This window comes from Lytechinus variegatus, chromosome 9 (genome assembly GCF_018143015.1).
Source record: "Lytechinus variegatus isolate NC3 chromosome 9, Lvar_3.0, whole genome shotgun sequence".
In the NCBI taxonomy this organism is placed as follows: Eukaryota; Metazoa; Echinodermata; class Echinoidea; order Temnopleuroida; family Toxopneustidae; genus Lytechinus; species Lytechinus variegatus.
The window spans coordinates 18,286,517-18,312,118 of NC_054748.1; the positions used below are offsets into that span (position 1 = coordinate 18,286,517).

The window sequence follows — 25,602 nt, forward strand, 5'->3', positions numbered from 1 at the left end:
GCGTTGTGGCCCAGTGGATAAGTCTCCAGACTTTGTAACAAAGGTTCGTGGATTCAAATCCCAGCCATGGCGTAGTTTCCTTCAGCAAGTAATTCATCCACATTGTGCTGCACTCAACCCAGGTGAGGTGAATGGGTACCAGGCAGGAATTTATTCCTTGAAATGCGTGTGCGGTGTAATCTTATTAATTACGACTGCGAAGCTACAGCTGGGGTAATAATATCCAAGTCCTTTGGAAGCACATAAAGACTTTATTCATAATGTGATATGCGCTATACAAGATCTGTATATTATTATTATTATTTCATGTCTGCTCTCATTCTTATTTCAGTTACTGATGATGATGATATTGAGAACTTTGCCTATAAGTCTAAGGAGTTGAATGATTTAGCTTTCCAGCTTGGTGAAGATCCTGAGGAACTCAGAGACAGGGTGAGATTGGGTCCTGTATACACAAACCCTAGCAATTGATTCCATGATTGGTTTTCATGATTGATTTTACATTGTAGTCAATATAATTAATCATAAAGATTTCCTCTGAGATAGTAGATGAGTGTTGTGTCACTGGCCCATATTCTGAAGTCGGGTTTAACTTAAACTCAGGTTTAAAGTTGTGGTTTAAGTATGGATAGCCAATTGTTACATAAATCACGAACTGTAGAGATATCATATTTCAGCTTATTTGGCTCTCCAATCATTCATAATTGTCTATGAAGTAGATGATTGTCTTCACCATCGATGAATCAGGAAAGAGCACAGTCAAGATAAGAAACATACAACTTAATAAAATTTTGACACTATTGGCTTCCCATAATTTGAGCACAGAGTTAGACCATGGTCTAAGTTAAACCTGACTTCAGAATACAGGCCTCTTAGTCCGTGGCCCTGTCTTACAAAGAGTTATGATTGATCCAATCAACGTTAACTATATGGTAATCCATCATCTTCATATCTTTTTTCTTCAGAAAATTTCACGCTGTACTTTGTGAACAAAGAGAAGAATTAATATACATCATACATGTATAGAGAAAATAATTTGAATAAACATGCATTTTAGATGTTGACGTTGCTGGCTTTCCATAGTAGTTTTTGATCGGATGAATTGCAACACTTTGTAAGATGGGGCCTAGATGGGATTTATGATTGGATGATGTACAGTTAGTGCAGCGTTAGAATGATTTATTTGGAGAATGCCAAATTCATTTGATAGTTTGTGGTTGAATATGAATTTGTAATGTCAGGCTGTATGAGTTGATGATAGTATGGAAAATTTTGACATATCACCCAATTTTGATTGGTCACATTATTATCTTCATTGCTATACCTCTCATATATTCTTCATTAACATTCCATTTTGAATATTTCTTTTTAATTTACGAATTGCTTTCTATTGTATGACTAACTAGTGTCATTTACATTTGTGTCTCACATTTTATTATGAATTGAATTGGATTTATTTTCATTTTCCCTCATTTACTTTTTTTCTCTTCCTCTCCCTCAAGTTCTCATCATCTGCCATGATTATTACCTTCACAGCTTATGCATTAATAAACCATTGTAATTCATCAAAGATTCCATTTATTGTCTCACCTGCATAGCAGAGTGAGACTATAGGCGCCGCTTTTCCGACGACGGCGGCGGCGTCAACATCAAATCTTAACCTGAGGTTAAGTTTTTGAAATGACAACATAACTTAGAAAGTATATGGACCTAGTTCATGAAACTTGGCCATAAGGTTAATCAAGTATTACTGAACATCCTATTAGAGTTTCATGTCACATGACCAAGGTCAAAGGTCATTTAGGGTCAATGAACTTAGACCATGTTGGAGGAATCAACATCAAAATCTTAACCTGAGGTTAAGTTTTTGAAATGTCATCATAACTTAGAAAATATATGGACCTAGTTCATGAAACTTGGACATAAGGTTAATCAATTATCACTGAACATCCTGCGTGAGTTTTATGTCACATGACCAAGGTCAAAGGTCATTTAGGGTCAATGAACTTTGGCCGAATTGGGGATATCTGTTGAATTCCCATCATAACTTTGAAAGTTTATTGGTCTAGTTCATTAAACTTGGACATTAGAATAATCAAGTATCACTGAACATCCTGTGCGCGTTTCAGGTCACATGACCAAGGTCAAAGGTCAATGAACTTTGGCCGAATTGGGTGTATCTGTTGAATTACCATCATAACTTTAAAAGTTTATGGATCTGATTCATGAAACTTGTACATAAGAGTAATCAAGTATCACTGAACATCTTGTTCGAGTTTCAGGTCACATGATCAAGGTCAAAGGTCATGTAAGGTCAATGAACTTTGGCCATGTTGGGGTTTTTTGTTGAATAACCATCATATCTCTGTAAGTTTATTGGTCTAGTTCATAAAAAGTGGACATAAAAGTAACCATGTATCACTGAACATCTTGTGCGAGTTAGAGTAGTTTTCAAAGTCAGCACTGATGCTATATTGAACTGCGTGATGCAGGTGAGACGGCCAGAGGCATTCCAATTGTTTTTGTTTCTCTTACTCCACCATAGGTCATCCACGAGCTTGAAGAGGCTGACAGGAAGGACTTGGAAGATTATGAAGGTCAAAGGTCAGAGGGTCAGGTCAATGGATTGGATCTTGTTCCTGTTCTTGATAAGGGTATGCTTGATCTCATATAAACAATTCACAAGTTTTGTAAGGTCAAATTAATCCACTATTGCTCTGCAAATTGGCAACAATCATAAATTTTAATTTTCATTTTTGTTGAAAAAATAAAAATGGATAAACATGAAACATTAGTTAAAAAATGTATCGTAATAGCCAAATTCTAATAAAAGGAAAACAATTCAGAAATGAAATAAAATTAGTAAATGGTAAATGCACTAGATTTTTATTAGACCAGTTAGATGAATTGGTTATAGATGAACTTGGATTTGACAATGTGGGATGAGAATGAATGAAATTTAAACAAAATGAGTTATAGATGAAATGGCAATTTACTGAATATTCCAATATTGATTATCATAGTTTATTTATGCCTGTGTTATAGAGAGTGGGGCTGTAATGGTCTACACAGACATCAACAAGTTTGAGCAAGATTTGATGGAAAAAGTCCAGGCTCTAGAGGGTGTCCTTCAGGAACGAGAAGAGATTGAGACCAGAGAACGAGAGGAAGCGGGCCGGACTATGGCGATCCTTGACCAGAATGCTGAAAAGCTTCGTCAGAAGAAACAACAGGAAAATGATGAGGAACAGAGAAAACTAGCACAAGAGAGAATGGTACGTTATCCATGAAAAATAAGTCGAGAGATTTGGGTAATGTCTGTAATATTTACAAGTTAGAAAATACTTCTGTAAATTACAAAATACTTCTGTAAATTATCATTTTTATGGATGTGGTAAACTTCAAAATTGATTCATATATGCTTATTGGAGTGACAGTGAATTAAAATGTGTTTTAGGGGTCACAAGATAAGGTTCAAAGGTTAAATCTATAATTTTGAAAATTGTAGATGTGTAAAATATTTCTAATCTGAAAACAAGAAAGGCATGAATTTTTACTGCATGCAGTCAATCTCCATACACTTCTAATCGGCAATCATCTTTCATGATGGATTTGTTGCAAATTTTCCTGTCTTTTAATTATATTTTGGGGACGAGGGAAGATCGCCAGTCATGGGCATCCCACCGAAGTATGGTGGGCCACACCAAGGGCAACCTGTCCCCTTAAAGAAATTCCTCACAGACTAATAAGCTGTGGAACCTAGGGCTACCTAGGCTCGTTATTTTCCTTACTCATTAGTTTAAGGCATAGATTTGGAAAGGTTGCCCCACTCATATTTAATTTAACTCCATTTTTCATATGATGGTTAGTGATATGAAAATTGGTCATTACTCTGCAAAATCAGTCTAAATACCACCAAAGTTCTTTCCACCTGCATTTTGAATAATTTCCTAGGATAGTGTGGTTGGTTTTATTGAAATTCATGCATCGATAATGTCAATATTATGTAAAATTCAATTTGTGCATACATAATGAGATATGCAAATGAGATGATGCATATTCATGATGTGTAGCTCTAGCACATAAGGCATATAGGAGACTTCTTTTTTTTTAATATTATTATGGGATCTTACGTGTACTTGTCAGAGTGCTTCCTTGGACAATCTAGTTATCCTATTAACTATTCTGTAGATTAATTTGAGTAAAATAACAACATTACTAATAGGGCATTGCAAGCCATTTGCAATCAATTGTGATCTAAATCATATGTCTAGCAAATAATATGCAATTTAATACTTATCTGCTCATTACAACAAAGGGGTGTCACCTGCTTTGCTGAAGCTAAAATTGATCTATCAATTGTAAAATGTCAATAGAAATTTGTAATTGACTGGACATATTTTCTCCACCCCCCCCCCCCCCTTGGACATAACAAATTATGAATATCCCCTGTGAGGATGGCTGTTGATGATGCAATGCCTTGATAATGTGACATGTACTATGGACAGAGTTTATGTGATATGACATTTTAGTCTTAGCAGGCATTGTTTTGTTTATTGTTTTCAATTTTGAATTCATAGTTCTGCCAAATGTTTCTCTTTGAATTGCATATATAAACTTGTCTGAGGTTTCTTGATATAGCAACAAAATGTATGTAATATTGATATTCTTCGCAAATTCATGTTCTTTAGTCATTTTTTCTCATAAGTTGCACAAGATTTGAAAAGATAAAATGTCATGAAATGTTGTGGTGTATTCTTTTTTCTATGTGCACTAGTTATGTCAATCGGCCAATGAAAGTTTAATGGTTAATTCTATCATTATTCTATCATGGGCAGTAAGACTATTATTTATTTTTAATTCTGTTTAATTTTGTCTTGTTTTTTGTGTTATTTATAGGTCATACAGGCAAGAATGGAAGAAGAGATTGCTAATGAAACAAGACAAACACAAGAAGAGTTACAGCATTATCAGGTAATTTTCCTTCTCATTATAGATTGATTATTTTATTTCCATGCACTTATAAAACGTACAATATATTAATTAAGAAGACTATTTCATGGTTAAATATTAACAGTCATTGCATGGAAGGGATGGTCATAAGCACAGTGGCTTGAAAGAAGAAAGGAATTATAATTATAAATGAAATAAGGAGAATTTTAATATTAATATTCATAAAATTTGAATTAATAATTGAACAATGCCACATCGCACCAAGAGATTTTATCAAATCCAATTCAAGTTGAGATTGATCCTATCTATGAAAGTCATAATGTAGATTGATTACAATGAGATTGAATTAAGTGTATCAGAACTCTTTGTGAGACTTGGTCCATGTTTAAAGGCCACTGCACACCTTAAGATTAGTCTGCGATCCAATTTTGGAATAAAACATTATAGAATTTGATACTAAAATTCAGACATGGAATATTTTACTGTGTAAAGGTTAATTCACCTTACAAATTCCTATGTTCCAATCTGTGACTATGCCATCATCCTTTATCCTTATTAGTTATGACGTCATAGCAATCTTACGTTTGGCTATGATTTGAAACTGATTAATAATAATAATAATAGCGGTATATTTACCCAGGGTAGCCACTTCAGTTCTGAAAACTGTTCTCCCAGCTGGCCCTGCTATTATTAGCCTTGATTTAGCCTTGAATAAAAAATGAAGGCTTGCAGTCATCAAGAATTTTGATATTAGTATTGTTTCCGTTAATTCGGACCTCAAATAAAAAGGTACTTTTCATTCACATTTTCATAAAATGAGCAAAATATGCTCCTAGTTAGATTGTGGACCAGTCGTAAGATGTGCGGTGTCCTTTAGAATTAAATACAAATTGTGATTTTGAATAAAATGAAGTACAAAAAATATTGTCTTCCTGCTGTCATGTATTCATTTACTGTCTTTCTGTTCCCACAGCATCAGATTGATGAGTTATCCAGACAGACTGCTCAAGAGAGGGCGGTGTTTGAGCAGGAACAACATCAAGAGATGCAGAGACAACACACAAAGAAACATACAGCTGCTGCAACTATACAGGCAGCTTTTAGATCATACAGGTGAGATTCACCCTCAGTATCTTTGACAGTTTATAATCCCTGAGCGACAATGCCTCCACAAAATGATGTACAGGAATGCATTACTTTTGATTACATTCCCTTGTTTTTTTTTCTGTAAGGTGAGGAATCCATCTGAGAAGAAGATGAGATTGATTAAAACTCATTGAAATCTCTTCCTCACAACATCAAACAGATTTCAAATTGAAATTCATTTAAATCTAAGCTTAAAAACTTTCTTTTCAACATCTTATTCCCATTATATTTACTTATTGTATGTTTATTCTACAAGTCTTGAATTTTATATTTTACTGTGTATAGGGACTGCCTCGAAAGAACCTTTGCTTTGTTCTTTTGCAGCTTCCCATTTCATGTTCATTTTTATGCATGTACTGTGAAAAGCCTTGTACAATCTTAGCCCTTTTTATTTGATCTTACGATGTATCTTTGTTCCTTCTTTTTCTGTACATTTTGTGTATTATCATTTTTATATGTCAAATGTATTTTAATGGACTTAAATAAATCAATAAATGAAATGAAAAAAAGGAAATATTTCCTTCAGAACATAGGTAGAGAGTGACTGATGTACAGTGTAGATCAATGCCCTGTGTTTCATAAAGCTGTTTGTAAGATACAAACAACTTTACTCACGACTGGTGATCCTTTCTTGTGCTATGTGATATCCTTATATAATTGATTTATGACCTAAGAACATGTTTGTATTGTGCTTATAGTTGTGCGTAACTTTATGAACAGCTTTATGAAACACCCACCGGGACCTTATTAAAAATCTGGAAACTTATTGACTAAACGATAATACTATGAAATGCATTATTTCTAATATTTCCAATTTTTGCTTTAGGGTGAGAAAACCATACAAAAAGAAGATGAAATTGATTCAAGAAGGATTGAAGGAGAAACGAGAGAATGAACGGCAGATGGAGATTGTTCTCAGCAGGAAAAGGAAAGAAGAGCAGAAACGGAAAGAAAAACTTGAAAAGATGAAAAAAGAAGAGGAAGAAAGGTCAGTCTTCTTAAGTCTTTATAAAGCATTCTGGATAATGGCCCAGTCACATAAATTACAATTGATATTTATAATTAATTAAAAGTCTTTGTACATGATTGCCATTGATTTTGATAGTCATGTTTAATTGTGCGATTGATTGTATCTTACTTTCCTATAGGCCCTTAATGTAGCAGGTAAAGAAAATTGTGGATTATTGTATGAATGCATTATCATGTATCTAAATATTTTATACTTTTTTATGAAAGATAAGTACATCAGTCTGTTGTGATAACTTTGGCTCTGTTGCAAAAAAAAACAATTTGTTGTAACTACCATGAAAATCTTGATTTGGTTGGCGATTAAGCAATGTTCCCCCAAATTATTTTGGAATATGTTTGTTTCTTCACTTGATACTGTCCACAGGAAAAGACGTGAGGAAGAGGAGAAGAGGAAAGAAGAAGAGAGGCTGGAGATTGAGCGACTGGAGAGGATAAAGCTGAAGAAGGAGAAGAAAGAGAAGGAGAGGTTAGAGAAAGAACGGCAAAAGAGAGAGGAAGAAGAGGCAAAGAAACAGGAAGAGTTAAAGAGGCAAAGTGAAGAGATCTTGAAGCGAATCTTGCCTGATCGTCAGCCAAATGCAATCGAAGGAAGACCTGATGCAGGAGATACCAATCTGCAGGATAAAGAAGGAACAAACGCATCTGCTAGGCTGCAGGGAAGCTTTTCAAATGATATTACCAATGATAGGACTAATAATGAGACTGGTATCAATGAAGAACAGACTGTGAGTCAAGGAGAGTCTGTCTTTATCACTGAGAAAAGTACCAGTTTCATAGGAGAGCCATCGTCTGAAGACACTCAAAATTTGGTGAGTGATGAGATCACAGGTCAGGAAAGAACATGTGAAGTTCTTGATAGTTCTGTACATGATGGGGGATTGGAGAAGATGTCTCAGGGTGGCATGACAACATCTCAGAAAAACTTAGATGATAAGATGGTTGAGGCAGGGATACACCAGTTATCAGAACAGCAAAGATCAATGGATGAAGGAAGTTCTGGAGGTGAAAAATCAAAAGCGGAAAATAAATTGATTTTGAGTCCTTATTCTACTGACACTGTGGAGTTGAGTGTGTCTGGGAAAGTAATGCAAAATACTGTTAAAGAAAAAGAAGACCTAAGCAATACAGCTTCCAGGAAGCCAAAGGCCACTGAGGATATTACTTCTGTGAGCCTAGCTGAGACTGCTACATGCCAGCAGACAGATGTGCCCCTAAATTTAGATACTGATAAATTACCATTGCAAAGTCAAGGAGATACTTGTGATACTTCAAAATTTAGAAATGTTAATGTGGCAGAGCAAATGAAGACTGAAAAGCAGGTGGACCACTCTTTGATGGATCAGCAAAAGGAAGAAAGAAGTTCAGAAAGTACCTTACAAGGAGATTGTTCAGAAGAAATGTCCAATGTGATGGAGCATCATCCTCTTGTGGGAGATCTTGAACAACGTCGTCTACAGTGGATCCAAAACTGCATTTCTTTGACGTAAGAATACTTCACTATGTGTATTTTATACCCTATGATAAGGTTTCCGATGAATGCACACTTTTATCACGTCACACTTAATTTGTATTTTTGACAAAAGTTGCAGTATTAATGAACACATTGTTTATGTCAATCAATTTACATAGAGAGTTGGCTTATTATAAAGTAACCTTAGGGACAGGAATATAATTAGTGCCTTATGGAAAAAGCAGGGATTTATCTTTTCTCAATGTACATGCCACATTAAGTGTCAAAAATGCAAGAAATCTGCAAAAACCATGGTAAAAAAAACTCATGGATTAAAAACCACATTTGTGATTCTAGGCCAACAAAGCTATTCTAATATCATACAGGAAGCTTGCCAGTAGAGCTAAACTTGCGAGTACATCTACCAAGCCTAGGAGACAGCTCCGTAGACCAGCTTCAGCCAAGAAGATCCAAGCCCTGTCAGAAGATCAGATCAAGGCTGTCTCACCATCACATGTTCCCTTAGACCAGGTAAAGATTGGTGATTGGGCTATATCTAATAATAATCATTTTGATAATAATAGCATTCCAGTCTTGTAAAGGGCATATCATGTTTCATCTATTAAACGTCTCTGTGGGCTTCCAAACTTGTTGAATTTTTATTCAGTTGTTGCACGCTATTACATGATTCTGTTCTTGTTGCAAACACAGGTGATTTTTGATAGTTCATTTAATTACCACCGTGCTCTCTTTTGTATGGAAAGAACCAATTCCCTACAGCACATTCAACAAGCACTATAAAGTGATGAGTTTACTAAATGTTTTTTTCTGCAGGTTCAAATTACAGCTTGATGTAAGGGAAGTATTTTTAAATAAATATTTTGTTAATTACAAGGTCATGTATGACGTAAATAAAACCTATTTTCAAAAGGTGAATTAATGTGCAGAATCACTGCTATTGATATTATGTTTTAAGTATTGACTAGTTTGAATATTTTTCTGTCAGTTATAAGATATAAAGGAATTTTAAAATATTTTCTTGTTTACAAAGTGTGATCAAAAGAAAGATTTTCAAAAAGTGATTCATTGTGCTGAAACAGTGCTCTTTATATGACATGATGTTATTGTATAGAAAACTGATTACAAATTTTATCATGGTTTTTTTTCCATCATTTACCCTGCAATCTCAGGTGACTACTGTCCAGTTGAAGGACCTTCCAGGTAGCTCGCTGACCTCACTCAAAAAATGTCAAAGGTTAAAAACTTTGAACCTGAACAACTGTGGAGTCCCAGCCTTGGAAGGCCTTGATGAGAGCCCTGATATCTTATGGATTGATGTATCAGTAAGAACAAATACTGTTTCACTTTCTGATACAAATAATAAAGATATTGGAATTATATACTACCAAGAAAGAGATGGCAGGAGTTTTTCAGTTCATTTGCTATTCAAATAAACAGAGTTGAACAATGGCTATTATATGACTTTGGTGTTATATTTAAGTTTCATCTATGTATAGTAATGGTTGTAGTTCTTGTACTATTTTCAGATATTGATTATAAACCTGATCATGTCAAGAAATATAATTTGACATCAGTAATATTATATTACAAATCATTTTGTGCAAAATTGCAAAAAATCAAATTTTCCCACAGAAATATTTTGTTTCTTGTATCTTGCACATATTAAAATGAAAATAAATATTTCAGGGCATTGGTAAAATTTATGTACACAAGGTGCCTTTAGAATAAAGAGTGTCATAATTATATTAACAGCCAAGAAAAATGATGTGCATTATTTGTTTTTAGAAATGTAATGTGGATCCTTATCATTTGATAAACCATGTTTATTACCATTTATCAGTTCAGAATTGGTCATTAAAATTTACATGTTGAGCAAAAGAAATATGTAGTGGATGTGTCATAAAGCTGTTCATAAGTTAGAAACGACTCTACGACCCTTTGTTTTGGTAAATGGTATATACTGAAATTATCATTGGTGTTGATATAGATCCCAAGAACGTGTCACCAGTCACACATCATTTTTTCAAAATAATTTACAACCAGCTTTCATGAAACACCTACCAGTACTCTGTTAGACAAAGGTTTGCAATCAATAGCTAAATACCAATGACCAATCAAGATCATTGTTGCATGCACACTCTGTTTAGAATACTGACCGGGAACCAATCAGTGTGGTTCTTTCATATTTGCAATTCATTGCAAACCTTTGTGTTTATAGAGCCCAGATCACATGTAGTCCCTGCAACTCACAACTAATCATTTGATTAGACTCCACTTTGTTATCTTTTAATGTTAACATATTTTTGTATTTCCCATTTTTCAGCATAACAAGATAGAGAGTATGTTATGTAGAGACAGGAGAGTTCTTTGTGGTTTGGATGTATCATGGAATATTCTAACTTCACTACAAGGAATAGAAGGATGTAACCAGCTTAGAAAACTCAATCTTAGTCATAATAAGATTACTAGAATAAGTAAGTACTGGTACTTGGCCTCCTGTCACACAAAGTTGGCAAACAGCAGTTTCAATGTTTTGGCTGGGAACTGCTAGCCTTTGTTGGGCAGTATAAATTAATGTTGAAATCTGCATTTTGGAGAAGGAGGTTATTTATCACATACTTGACATTAGTGTTATCTTACAAAGAATCAATATGGCAACATGTAGTCACTTTGAAGCTTTGAAATGTATACATGATTTAAGACGCTCCAAATAAATACAAATCATTCATAGCATGAGTGCATAGTAATTGTTGAGGTAATCTTGATGTAACATCAGAGATAATTGGTATGAAAAATATCTTTCAAATTGTAGGGACAACCAATTTCAATTTCACTTTCCTATGAATTGTACTACCGACTCTGTGCTGTTGCTGGAATTGGATTTGATATGTAAAGGCTATTAGTGCTACAATCATTATAGAAAGTCATGCACACATAATTGATTTATGATTTAATTGATTATGTATGTGATTAATTTATTTCCTGATTTGTTTGGTTGATTAATTCATTGTTTTATTATTAAATTTCTTATATTTTTTTTCAGGTGGTGTTGAAACACTTCTTTCTTTGACCCATCTTGACCTGAGTCACAATCAACTGGTCAATGTCTCAGGTTTGACATCTTTAGTCCATCTCCAAGACCTTAATTTGACCTCTAACCATCTCAGCAGTGTCCGAGGGCTTGACCAATGTCCCCTCTTACAGAGGCTGGACCTCAGCTCCAATTCCCTTTCACAGGTGGGTAATGATAAATCATTTTGATTTTTGTTTTATTTACAACTTCTGTGAAAGCTCACTTCTTCTAAATGCATTTTATTGCATGGCATGTGTTGTTTTTAAAAATCATGTAGCTGTATATCATATCATCTCTGGGGTGTTAAAAACTTCCTTTTCTCCAAATTCGAAAAATTTTGAGGACAGCTCATCAATTGCTTGGTTTTAGTTATGACATAAGTGACCACCTTCTTTTGCCTAGGAAGTTTTCTCTCTAGGAATTAGGGGACTATTTTTTAATAAGTTTGCCACTATTGCCTTACATATATTTCTAAAATACAGCTTTTTCTTAGCCTCACAGCGTTTAGCATCCCAACTACTGTACTGATAATATTGAATGGAACTCTATTTAAGTTTAATTTGACTGTATTTCCATTCGTTCGACTGCATGTCTCTTTATCTCTTTGTTTTCATTTTAGATTCCTAATCTATCCAACAACATCCTATTACGCTCCTTGTCACTAGCAGGGAATAGTCTTTCATCACTAGGTGATTTCACATCAGTCTGGCTCCCTCTATTGTTACATCTAGATCTTAGTCAAAACGGGTGAGTTCAAAAGCCTTCTAGAGTCTTGATCTTAATTGAGTCATGAGTCTTAATCTTGATTGTTTTGTTTGCCCAAAAAATGAAATCTTGAATTCTTATTCCTTTGCTCTTGTGACCAGTGGAGTATTTCATCAATATTTTTGGCATTAGTTTGCTTGGGCAGTAGAATAATTACCCACACTTGTAACCTTGGAAACAGTCCAAATATCCTTGGCTATGTCCTGCGTGGGTGTTTCATAAAACTGTATGTAAGTTAGGAGCGACTTTAAGAATGACCGGTGATCCTTTCTTGTGGTAAATGGTATATTCATTGGCGATGGCTTAGCGCGTAAGAAAGGTTCACCGGTTGTTTGTAAAGTTGCTCTTAACTTACATGTAAGAACAACTATACGAAACGGCCCCTTTAAGTGTGAGAACTGTTCTATAAGTTACATTGTGTGTAATCAATGTTGTGTATAATATATATGTTATGTTAGTCCTTTGACTGTTCTACAAATATTAGATGCATTCAAGTGTTCAACTTGCATGAATACTGGGCGGTGTTTCATAAAGCTGTTCGTAAGTTAAGAGCGACTCTAAGATCGACTGGCGATCCTTTCTTGTGGTAAATGATATGTTCATTGGTGATTACTTAGCGCGTAAGAAAGGTTCAACAGTCGTTCTTAAAGTCGCTCTTAACTTACGAACAGCTTTATCAAATGGTCTCCAGGATAAACTTCTTACAATGTTTCTCATTACTTTTATATAGCAGTATTCTTTTTACAAATATTTTTCTTTTCTTGTATTCAAAATAATTGTTACACACCATAGGAGATGCATACAGTTACACTCACACACACACACACTTGATCATTCTGGAAAGAAAACAGTGTCACACATCATGATCACAGTGTGTTTTATATATAAGTCTCTAATACATACATGGTAAGAAATACACTGTAGAAACCTCCACAGTGTGTGTGTTCACAGTGTGTATTCACATAGTGGACCCTGTGAAGTTATAATTCACACTGTTAAAATGCTCAAATAAAAAGTGTGTAGGAGATTTTTCAAATTGTTGGACAGGTTATTTGCAATTGGTCTAATGCCAATTCGTCCAGTCACCAACTTGTCTACTATGATTTGGTCTACCATCAGTTCGTCCACTATTCACGTCATGACGAAAATCTTGCTTTGAAGAGCAGTATACCCCAGTTTCCCTTATCATCAATTCTTTTCTCCCAGTACTACAAACCCTATTGCCCTCAAGCATGAAATTTAAGTATAGAAACACCTATGTTTCTTGACCTCGGTCCGAAGATAACACACCCCAGCATCAATGGTCACATCAGGGGGCCACACACAATGGATTGCAATGTGTGTAGTTCTGGTGAGTGCATGGAGTTCCATGTATACACGCGTTGATAGAAACTTTTTTCTTTCTTTCTTTCTCTCTCTCTCTCTTCCTTCCTTCCTTTCTTTCGTTAAGACTGTATCATTGTGCGAGTGAACGGCATGCATCCCATATTTTCTTGCTGGAAGGACAGAAACTATATGGGATGCATCGCGGTCCTTGCATGCTAAGCATACCGTAATTTTTATTCGCTTACTTTACTTATTTCGAGGTCGATTTTCTTCGTTCGAAATCCAAAATGGACTAGTATTGGATGTCTGAAAGTAATATGCCTTTGAAAACGTGATTAATATCGAATACAATAATTTCATTCTGAAGATCATTCTACAGGCAGACAAGTCTAACATAATAGCACAGCTGTTGTTTATCATTTCGTCCTTGGCTCAACGCTCGTTTAGCTGGCCCGTGGTGGTGAAATTGAGACGAGGGGATTACCTGGCCAAGATGGGTTTATCGGGGTTGGAAATGTTGTTGAGATTTTGCAAACGAAAAATAGGGTATACGACCGCAGTTTGCAGTCCGAAGTGCGGTCGAGAATCAAACGGGAGATTTTCGTAATGGTCGTCTTATTGCCAATTTGTCCACTTACCTTTTTGTCTGATAAGCAGTTGGTCCAATAGCTTTTAGTCCATGATACCATTTGGTCTAATTAGACTAAGTCTTAATTGGGCGAAATGAATGAAAAGAAAATTGATATTAGACCAAATGGTTTTGAGATGAAATGGCCATATACAAACTGGTGATTAGACAAAGTGATGATTGGATGAATTGGACACACTGTGAATACTGTTAACACTCTGGTTCTCTTTTCAGTAGAGTTATATGTTCACTTATTTTTAAAAAATATCTTAATTAAACACAACATTCCACTGCAACAATCCATCAACAACAAAGAACTGAAGAAAAAGGTCGATGACTTTATTAAGAGTTTGAGGATTACAACCACACTATAGCCTCAGGTATGTTAATGCCTGGTGCATACTCCACGAACGAATCTCATTTCGCACTAAATGTTAAGGTTCTAGGAAGTACAATTATTTTATTTGACATAAAGTGAGGAATACTAAAATCAAAATTCTGCTTTGTCACAAACCTTGTGGTCAGAACAGTTGCGGCCAATGATTACATCATGAATACATCATTGAGATGTAGAATCAAATTTTCTTATATTCCTACAGGGCGGCCTGTGCCACACCAGAATTTCCATTCCAGTATTTGATTGTTAAGATTTTATAGGTTGGCATGTAATTATCATATATGGTATTACAATTTGTTTAAATATATAAGTGACCATGGAGGCTTCCAAACATTTCGCTCTTTCAATAAAGGCCCAATGGCCATATTATTTATCACCATAATACACTGTGTATTTCTTGGAAGATCACTACATCAAAATAAACAATATAGCACATACAGGGGGGGAATGCTGGGTGACTGCCCCCAAATTCTAAAAAGAACCTTGAAAATCGAAAATGAGCCCAAGAAAAACTCCATTCACTGCAATATTAAAACTTATCCAAGATTTGATATTTAGGCTGTACATGTATGTTGTGGGTTGTAGCCCCCTGAAAATGAAAATTATTTTTTTGACATGATCACATAGTGTAGGAACCCCGCTGACTTCTTTGGATGACAGTTCCCCTTTAAATCTGGAATTTTTAGATATACCAGGGTAAGTCAAATATTCACAAAATATGACTGATTGGAACGAAGGCCCATGTTCAAGCAGGGTGGCTTGTGTTATTGTAATTCTTATTTTAGTGTGTGTCTGTTCTCAGAAGCTGAGAATTTTTTTAATGAAGTCCTTTGTGAAACTCAATACTGGTATTATCTATTGAGTAATATTCAAAACTTACATCTCCGGGCTTACACAATGCGGGACTCAGAAGAATTATATCACAACATATTAACTTGAAGTTCAAATAATTTTTAGTTTAGTAGAGGGGTATAGAATGAGAAAAAGCTGATAGATAGCATTTATTACCCGCTGCTGATTTTAATGATTTTTTGTCGAGAAATGTAGTCTTTTGGTTATTTGCATTCATTGCAATGTGACCTTCAACCCCAAACCAACCACTAATCATGAGGGAAGGTTCTCTGAAAAAAAGTAAAGCCAAAGTAGTAATGCGGTGTCCAAAACATAGAATTTAGAACATTTAGCTTATCAGAATGACTAATCGTTTATTCTATTTTCAAATAAAAACTAGAAATTCTTTGGCAGAGTTTTTTCTGGACTTCTTTGAATTGTCACCAAGATTGCACAGTGTGCCCATCTCATGCTTGAGTGAACTCTGAGCTTCAAGCAACATTTTCTTATTCTTTGAAGCTGTCAGTGAATTTTTTCATTTCTTGATCAAGTAAGGGTTTGGATTCATTATCAATTAAGTCATACAAGTTATGTAATTATCATTCAAAAGCTAATTAGGATCTGCATTTTCAAACCCAATGAAAATCATAATCTATTTTTCCTTGAGTTATTGTAGGTATATTTTGGGGGTGGTTGTGGGGATTGGGGTTCAGGTCACCAATGATCACTCTAAGGCTGGCTATCAATCTGTAGGGCTTCTCTTTCAGCAAAGCAAGTATCATAATGGGCAATACGCTTCCAACGACAGTCACCAGTGCGTTTCCTGAGCTTACAGAAGGAATACAGGTATTCACAGTCCTGGCCACCGAAACTCTGGGAAGCCTCAGGATTATAAATACATCCTTCTTTGCTCGATAGTCCAGATCCTTCAGTATCGGGAAGGTTTTCTTGCTCACCAGCGCCCTCAATCTGAAAAAAAAAATCCCAAAGAAATCAGAGAGTTTGATAAAGCTCTTTATACATTATTCATGACTGGTATCCTTTTCTTGTGGTAAATGATATAGACCTCAAATTTTGATGGTGTTGATTTACATGTAGCTGTTATTAAAGGATCGTCAATGGCATGTTTGTAACACAGCTTTATAAAATAGCCATCATGGTAGTTAGGAAACATACTGTTTAGGATTTCTTTCTTTGTAAACAAACAAGTTCTTCCATGATACCTGATGGATCTTTCAATGTTTTTTGTGGTCCTCGCAATACCCAAAATGTCTTTCAATGAACTTTCAAAGTTCTTCTAATCTTAGTCATTCCATGGTCTTTTGACTGTCTTGAGATTTTTTAGCAGAGATCACTGAAAGATCATTCAAAGACCAGAAAAAGTCCATGGAAAGAATTCTGAAAGATCACTTGTTGCATTCTTTGAGGGGTCTTTCTGAGCCATTCCACAGAAATGACAAATTTCAGTGATCTTGGAGACTGCTGTATGACCTTGCCAATTTTTGGTCTTTCAAAGGTCCTTCAAAGGTCTCCCCTCTGTGGAATGGGGGCTTTACTGGAAATGTGTGCAATGTTTTTTATTCTTATAGCTTTGCTGGTTTAGGTGTAGTAAGTCTTTATATAGGATACATGTATATAAAGAACGTTCTTACTAGACAGGAGGCACACTGTTTCTTGTAACGTCTCTTGAATCCTTTCCTTTGATCAAGTTTTAGCTCATCAAACCTCATGGCTATCCCATCACATGATCCAACTATTAGCCGTCCATCTATCAGCTTTCCTACAAAGCAAACACAAGAATGAAAGTAAAAGTATCATCAGACAGTATCCAAGGGACATACTATACTACACACCTTTGGAACCCCCTCCCTGTTTCACTTTGTGAAATTGACAGCATTGAAGTCTTCAAACCATCCCTCAAAACTCACTTATTTCAGCAGATGTATAGTAATTAATTTATTTTGGATGAGCCTGAATGTTTTTTATATATACTGTACATGATGTTATGCTATGCAAGGGGACGAGACAATACTTCACTCCCCCCAGCAGAGTAGGTTTGTTGCCTGAATTTATGTCAGTGGCGGTATCTGATTGGCTGGTTGCATTGACCAATAGCAATGCAGTGGTTCACAATCTTTTGGACCTGAGTAAACGCTATGACTGGCACATATAACAGTGCTCTGTCCACGTTTCCTGACAGAGGCTAGTAGAATTGCCTTTGAAACTTTTTAAATATATCATTTTTTGTCTCCAGACTAAAGAATGGCTACCCTCAGGATACAATGTACATGTAGATAGGATAACATAGAAATTCCTCAATCAACTTCAAGATTCAAGATAATTTATTGTCATGCATAAGAATACACAAAATTCACTTTCGGGCATAATGTTACAAACATGAATACAATAAACAATGGCATAAATACATTTAACAAACAGTCATAAATGTTAAAATATGTATTGCACAACTGTACGAGAAGAAAAGAGAGAGAAGGTAAGGGGAAGAATGAGATCATAGAGGATAGATGAGAAAAATAGAAGATAACAAAAGAGAAGTCAGACAGAAATAAGACAATGCAATTGTGCAACCTACTTGCACAGTACCAGTCACACATCTCACTAGACCACGATGCACCCAATGAGATTGTTTTACAGTTAGAAATGGATTCAACTGAACTTACCTCCTATGGCGTAAGGCCTATCTAGTTCAAGAGGTGGAAACACACAAGCCGAGACCGGAGAGTAAAAGGAAATATGATCACCAACATTGGCGAATGAAGACTCGTCCTTTAATACCCGTTTGACACGTCCTTGAATGTGCTCGTATTCGGTGAAATTATGTTCCGCCAGACTCTCAAAAGGAGAGTTATCAAGTTGCATGGACTTGATTTTCACCTTCAAAACTAGATGAGAGAAAAATCACACTAAATTGGCAACAAAATCACTGTTTGAAAATGCAGATTTCAACTTTTCAATCTACTGTAAATTGATACTTTACTTATTAATTTTTATCATTGAATTTCCCACATTGATTATTGGGAGATTCTTCCATTTTTTGTATTCAATTTTTCACTTCAATTCAATTTAATTTATTCAACCATAAATATTAAATCATACAGTGTACATAATTATACAATAGATAATACAAGATATGGCTAGGACCATAAAAGAGCAAGATGCTTGTAGAGAATGGCCCCTAAAAACAAAAGCATTGACAAAATTTACATTAGAAGCATAAAACTAACAAAACACAAATTTTATCAGCAGATATAAATGCAAATGCATAAACATGCACACACACACACACACACACACACAAACCCTGCAGGGTTCCCACGGTCATGGAAAATCCTGGAAAAATTTGTGGTCCTGGAAAGTCAGGGAAAAGTCAGGGAATTTGGAAAATTTGTGAAAAGTCATGGAAAAGTCATGGAATTGCATTTACCTCATGGCTATGGCAGTTTTCCATTATGTTGTGTCTCGCAAAGTTCTCTCATACTTAATTATCATACTCTGCTGTGTCTGATTTTGGAAACCATGCCAGAAAGCAAGTCATTAAAAGCAGCAATTTAGTCATGGAAAAGTCATGGAATTCTGTTTTCAAATTTCTGTGGGAACCCTGCCCGGGTAATTTTATAGATTTTCCTACTCTCTAATGTATTGCTGTTCAATAGTTTATAAATGAGAATAAATTCCTTGTATTAACAGGTGACCTTGTATGGCAGCTTAAAAGAATAGGATCAATGAAATTTTGATAAAATTTGGACAAAAAAAATGATCAGTAATGCCATGTTGTGTGATGTCACACATTCCCTTTGGACCCAGAAGGTAATAGTACCCCCCCCCCAAAAAAAAAAACATCTCTTTTTGCAAAAATAGATGTTATGGGGTATATTTCCTCAACTCTGGCCAAGTTTCTAACACAAAATGCATTGAGCAGTGCAGTTTTGTAGAATATAGAGAGAATTGAATGATGACACTGTATCTCACTACTTGATACATTCATATCCAAATAATAAGGTTAATAAGTAGAAATAAAGGTTAGGCTAATCTATTCTCAGTATTAGTTATTTTGAAATATTGATTTTTAGACTAGCTGTTTATAACACACAGTCAATGGGAGACCACTAAAACAATGTTGGGTCAGTTTGATCCCTTTTTAAGTGAGATATAAATAATAGTAAAACTTATATAATATTTATATAGTGCATGTATCCACCTTGTTAGGTGCTCAAGGCGCTCCTATATTACGTGGGCAGACGGATGGGCTAAGCTAGTCAGCCAACTCCGGTGCCCACAGCTTTTTGAAGAATTGCTTCATGCCAGAACCCATTTACCTCTCCTAGGTTGAGTGCAGCACAATGTGAGTAAATTTCTTGCTGAAGGAAAACATGCCATGGCTGGGAATTGAACCCATGTCCCTCACACTGATCAAAGTCTTGACCACTAGACCATGACATAATCAAGATATAAACAAAAGTGATAGGGAAGTTGTGTAAACATCTAGACCCAATCTCTGAGCCGAGCATCACTGCTCTAATACTCACCTATATCAGCATCACAGAATAGTGGTTGAGGATCCGGACAATCTTCCTCACATACCAGATCTGATGCAGTAGAAGGTGTCTGGTAATACCCTAAGATGAACAGAACTTGTAGGAGACCTATGATATGGATCGCAATGGTGCCGATCAGGGGACCGTTTCATCAACATTTTTGTCCGACAAGTTGTCAGATCTGACATCTTTCCTTGATTCTGATTGGCTGAGTACTGTTACTATATTAACTGTCAGATAAAATGAGACTTGTAGGATAAAACGTCCGACAAGTCCTTTCATGAAACGCTCCCCAGACGTCGTCAACGAGATGAGAGATAATGATCAATCCCTTGGCCATCCCTGGTCTTTATATCCCCCAAAATGGTAGCAAAATATGATTTATGTCATTGGTTGATACTTCAATACATTGAGACCTGGGGAGTTTTTCATGAAACATAAATTCAGTGATTTTAATTGAATTGTTATATACTACTGATATCCTTGCATCTGATTGGTTCAGAACCAATTTGTCATTGAAAATCACTATTTCATGATATACTCCCCAGGACCGTCCTGGCGCCAGATGTAAGGGTCATTGTCTGTGTAAGTGGAGAAAATCATATCTATAAATCAGTTGAAGTCCAATAGGTATATAAATGCAGATAATAAAATTTATTGAAAAACATTACAAAATGTCAATTACATGTAAAGTAAATGACAATAAAACTACCCAATATAGTTTGAGACAAATTGAAATATTATCAAGTAAAATTCAACTTGACTAGCTGGCGCCAGAATCGCCAGATGTAGGGTCATTGTCTGGGTAGTAGGAAAAACAATATATATTGTATATCTTCAGTATAACCTCGAATCAAATGGGCATATCTTATAGATTTATCAATGCAGATGATGAATAAATAAATGATAAATTGTATTTTTGGAGCTCTTCATACAATATGTTTGAAATCATTCTGCAAAATATCAATATAAAATAAAGAAATATTGTTTTATAGTTCAAACTCTTAACCCTATCTACATACAGCCGGGGGGGGGGCTACCAGGCCCCCACTTGAGATCTCGGCCGATTGCGCCGAAAATCGGCACGCAGGTTGTCTTGGATATAATCTAGAAAATAGTATAGTAATTTATTTCATGCGAATTGGTATTAAGTAATTATGCTAATTTATGCGTAATTAGTATGCGAAATCATACTTTTTCCTCTAACTCCATAAATAAAGCTGCGGCGAAAATATGTGATTCGTTGAGGGAGGGGCCTCGGAGGCCCCCCCCCCCCCCCCGGCCTAGATAGGGTTAATCTTGACCCTACCGTACCCAACATATTTTAAAACAATCAAAACATTACAAAGGAATTTTGAATGATCTTTTTTGACACTTTTTTGTCATTTTTTTCTGCACAACCTGATTTTGAAAAACTCAACATGCTCATTAATGTGTGAAGTTTTCATCTCATATCAGGTATACGAGAAATACAAATCAAAATACAGAGGAATAATTGAATGTTATGATGATGTAAATAAAATATCATTCACATGCCTTGAAGAATAACAACATGGAAATACCTATTTCCTTTTTTAAGGATACACTGTATATCAAATTTGATTACCTTCTAATGTTAATTTGAAAATGATTAAAGATCCTTGTATTGGTTTTAAGGTGATTTTGTTCCAATGTGATTGGGTTTCATGGACATTGGGTTTCAAGCCCAGGACCAAAATCCAGTTGAAACCAATTAGAGCAAAACCAATTGAAACCAGTTGGCCAACTGGTTTCAATAGGGAAATTGGAACAACTGGTTCCAATTGAAAACCAGTTGCCAACTGGTTCCAGTTAAAACCAATTGGGCAACTGGAACCAGTTGGCTATTGGTTTCAATTGGTTTTCAATTGGTTCCAGTTGTTCCAATTTCCCTATTAAAACCAGTTGAATCCAATTGGAGGCAACTGGTTTCAATTGGTTCCAGTTGAAACCAATTGGAGGCAACTGGTTTTCAACTGGAACCAGTTGAAACCAATTGGTTTCCAACTGGATCCAATTGGAACTTCCAGTTGGAATGAACTTAATTAGTTACAAATTAATTAGCATTTGCACTAACTATTGCTCATGCCAACACAGAAGCAGTGTTTTTTGTCTATTAATACCAATGTAAAGGGCATTGATAAAATACAGACTTTCATATGTATATATTCATATTGGAGTTCTTCAAATATATGTATTTTTATTTGATGTAATTTGGTAACAGTTAGTGGTGTACTAATTATCTTTGAATCTGTTTTAATTATAATCTATAACATTTATGAACATGGTTTTCACTGCTAAGTATTGGAAACACTTAAAATTAAATAGATACATTGTAAGTTATGATGAATCTGATAAAACATTAATCTGTGCACACTGGCAGAAAATATGCAAATTAACTGGTTTCAATTGGATCCAGTTGGGTAACTGGAAAATTTCCAATTGGAAACCAATTGGAAATCATTTCCAGTTACCCAACTGGATCCAGTTAGGATTTCCAGTTACCCAACTGGTTCCAGTTTTATTTCCAGTTACCCAACTGGTTCCAATTAGAATTCAGTTACCCATCTTTCCAGTTACCCAACTGGTTCCATTAGGCATGTTAGGATTTCCAGTTACCCAACTGGTTCCAGTTAGGATTTCCAGTTGCCCAACTGGTTCCAGTTAGGATTTCCAGTTACCCAACTGGTTCCAGTTAGAAATCATTTCCAGTTGGAAGTCATTTCCAGTTACCCAACTGGTTCCAGTTAGGATTTCCAGTTACCCAACTGGTTCCAGTTAGAAATCATTTCCAGTTGGAAGTCATTTCCAGTTACCCAACTGGTTCCAGTTAGGATTTCCAGTTGCCCAACTGGATCCAGTTAGGATTTCCAGTTACCCAACTGGTTCAAGTTAGAAATCATTTCCAGTTGGAAGTCATATCCATTTACCCAACTGGTTCCAGTTAGGATTTCCAGTTACCCAACTGGTTCCAGTTAGAAATCATTTCCAGTTGGAAGTCATTTCCAGTTACCCAACTGGTTCCAGTTAGGATTTCCAGTTGCCCAACTGGATCCAGTTAGGATTTCCAGTTACCCAACTGGTGGCATGTTAGAAATCATTTCCAGTTGGAAGTCATATCCATTTACCCAACTGGTTCCAGTTAGGATTTCCAGTTGCCCAACTGGTTTCAATTGGTTTCAACTGGAAATTGTTAAATTCCAGTTAAAACCAATTGAAACCAGTTGAAACCAATTGAAACCAGTTGAAACCAGTTGGAAATCCAACTGGTTTCAATTGGATTTTGGTCCTGGGTTTCAAGGTCATTGGATTTCAAGGTCATGGAGCTTTTACCCTTAGAGGAATTATACAACTCACAAATAATAATTGAAAACATTTTGATTTATTTTCCAATTAACCCATACTTACCCAATACTCTGATTCAATATCCCATAGAGATAGCTTTCATAAGTTCAAAATTAATCTTCTTTCACCCCTCAAATTGGCAACCATCATTAATCTGTTCATTTTCATACCTTGAAAAAATAATCTGGATATACATGAACATGTTACATGAGTCTTAATCATTAAAGAATTGTTTTAAATGTACCAAAAGGTTGCAGATTTGCAATTTTAAACAGTGATTTTGTTCTTTTCATCATGTTGCCAATTTAGAGAGTGAAATGCCATACATGATTGTTGATCTGATTATGTTACTAAGGAGCATAGAATCTTGCATTGAGATTTATAAACTCCAAATATGCTTAGATTATGAATTCTCTTCTAGATATATCAATATCTTATTCTGAACCTTTTTCATGCTAAAATTATCATCCTTGTTTGTTATTATTAATAAAAAAAAAGAATTAGTAAAAGGGCCAGGTCTGACGCCAAGCGAATTTATTCAACTTTCCAGAAAATAAGAGTAATCATCAACGTGGTCAAGTATCAAGTAAAATTCCAAGAATATACTTATACTAAGGGTCATCAAGTCTGTAACAAGAGGAGAGAAAAGCAGTTTTAAATTTTCAAGTGATATTTTAATTGACAAGTTTTGAAAAGAGGCTCATAAAAATAAGATTAATTGATTAATAGATTTATTAGTACCAGGCCCTGTGTTTATTACAAAGGAGCAGTACTAGGATATTTTGTGGGGGGGGGTTAATGGGAGTAAGACAACCTATATATGTATTCTTAATTTTTTTTATAACGTTCAACATTTTGAGAAGAAAGGTTTACCCACAGGCTAGCTTTTCCTTTAACATTTACACTATATACATGTAGGGTTAAATTGTATATCAGTCATTTACAACATTTATGGGAATATTTTACAGAAACTAAAAGGTCAAGTCCACCTCAGAAAAATGTTGATTTGAATCAACAGAGAAAAATCAGACAAGCACAATGCTGAAAATTTCATCAAAATCGGATGTAAAATAAGAAAGTTATGACATTTCAAAGTTTCGCTTATTTTTAACAAAATAATTATATGAACGAGCCAGTTACATCCAAATGAGAGAGTCGATGATGTCACTCACTCACTATTTCTTTTGTTTTTTATTGTTTGAATAATGCTATATTTCAATTTTTAGGAATATGACGATTAGGACCTCCTTGCGTGAAGCACAAAATGTTAAAATAATGGAATTCTACGTGTTAAGGGAGGAATGAAACTTCATTTCACATGACAATGACAAGAAAATAAGAATATTTCATATTTCATATAATAAAATACAAAAGAAATAGTGAGTGATGTCATCAGTTCCTCATTTGCATACCGACCGAGATGTGCATATAACTGTTTTGTGAAATGAAGCGAAACTTTAAAATGCTATAACTTTCTTATTTTACATCTAATTTTGATCAAATTTTCAGTGTTATGCTTGTTGAATTTTTTTTTATATTCAAATCAAGTTTTTGATGGGGTGGACTCCATTTAGGGGTAGAATTGGACACCATGGATTACATGGGGATTGCTCCTTTTAGGGTCCAATTTTGAGATGCTTGAATGAGCATAGGTACCACTTCAATCCATGAGTTTACCCCCCGTGGGTCACTCATGCTACACTATACTTACGCTACCCAAACCTCTTATTCCTCTCATGTTTTATCTCACCCTTTCCTCTCCTGTATTCTTTTTCTCCTCTTCTGGAAGTGCAGTGTGCAAGTGTATGTACATCAAACGATTAAACACCAATCATGTTTCTTTTTTTAACTGATGACTTTTATACAATTTTTTTCTTTCTATTTTCAGGTTATCAGAGCTGGCCCCATTGAAGTCTTTTCTACTCCTCAATCATGTCAATGTATCAAACAATTTCATATCAGGTTAGTGCATATGCTCATTATTTAAAGCAATTGTTAAAATACATATGAGATGAAATGACACCATTTAGATATAACTAGTTTCTGTATTCACTCCTGTTGTTT

The 25,602-nt window shown here is 35.2% G+C and overlaps 2 protein-coding genes and 1 non-coding gene across 3 annotated transcripts in view; 1 reads left to right on the forward strand and 2 right to left on the reverse strand.

Annotated features, from left to right (window-relative positions):
* Nucleotides 1-25,602, forward strand: part of LOC121421126 (leucine-rich repeat and IQ domain-containing protein 1-like) — a 40,457-nt gene that overhangs the window by 5,999 nt on the left and 8,856 nt on the right. The window contains exons 4-16 of the mRNA XM_041615776.1: nt 332-432; nt 2,546-2,654; nt 3,046-3,275; nt 4,900-4,974; nt 5,927-6,066; nt 6,926-7,087; nt 7,493-8,611; nt 8,965-9,109; nt 9,769-9,921; nt 10,923-11,073; nt 11,643-11,836; nt 12,292-12,419; nt 25,427-25,500. Of these exons, the coding sequence (XP_041471710.1) occupies nt 332-432; nt 2,546-2,654; nt 3,046-3,275; nt 4,900-4,974; nt 5,927-6,066; nt 6,926-7,087; nt 7,493-8,611; nt 8,965-9,109; nt 9,769-9,921; nt 10,923-11,073; nt 11,643-11,836; nt 12,292-12,419; nt 25,427-25,500 (2,781 nt within the window). The remainder of the gene's footprint in view (nt 1-331; nt 433-2,545; nt 2,655-3,045; nt 3,276-4,899; nt 4,975-5,926; nt 6,067-6,925; nt 7,088-7,492; nt 8,612-8,964; nt 9,110-9,768; nt 9,922-10,922; nt 11,074-11,642; nt 11,837-12,291; nt 12,420-25,426; nt 25,501-25,602) is intronic.
* LOC121422163 lies at nt 3,655-3,808 on the reverse strand. Its single transcript, XR_005971126.1, has one exon. It is a non-coding gene; the product is annotated as a U12 minor spliceosomal RNA (small nuclear RNA).
* LOC121421127 lies at nt 14,707-18,902 on the reverse strand. The gene is made up of 3 exons (XM_041615778.1): nt 18,301-18,902; nt 17,272-17,399; nt 14,707-16,588 (listed from the first exon to the last, which is right to left on the reverse strand). Exons 1-3 carry the CDS (start codon nt 18,497-18,499, stop codon nt 16,349-16,351), a joined length of 567 nt encoding a protein of 188 aa, XP_041471712.1. The 5' UTR covers nt 18,500-18,902; the 3' UTR covers nt 14,707-16,348.

Bases quoted from the DNA above. Each gene is read 5' to 3' on its own strand.
- LOC121421127 (XM_041615778.1), bottom strand. From the start codon at position 18,499: ATGCAACTTGATAACTCTCCTTTTGAGAGTCTGGCGGAACATAATTTC. The intron at 17,400-18,300 runs GTAAGTTCAGTT...TTTGCTTTGTAG, and splicing joins TAGGCCTTACGCCATAGGAG to GAAAGCTGATAGATGGACGG. The intron at 16,589-17,271 runs GTAAGAACGTTC...TTTTTTTTTCAG, and splicing joins AACAGTGTGCCTCCTGTCTA to ATTGAGGGCGCTGGTGAGCA.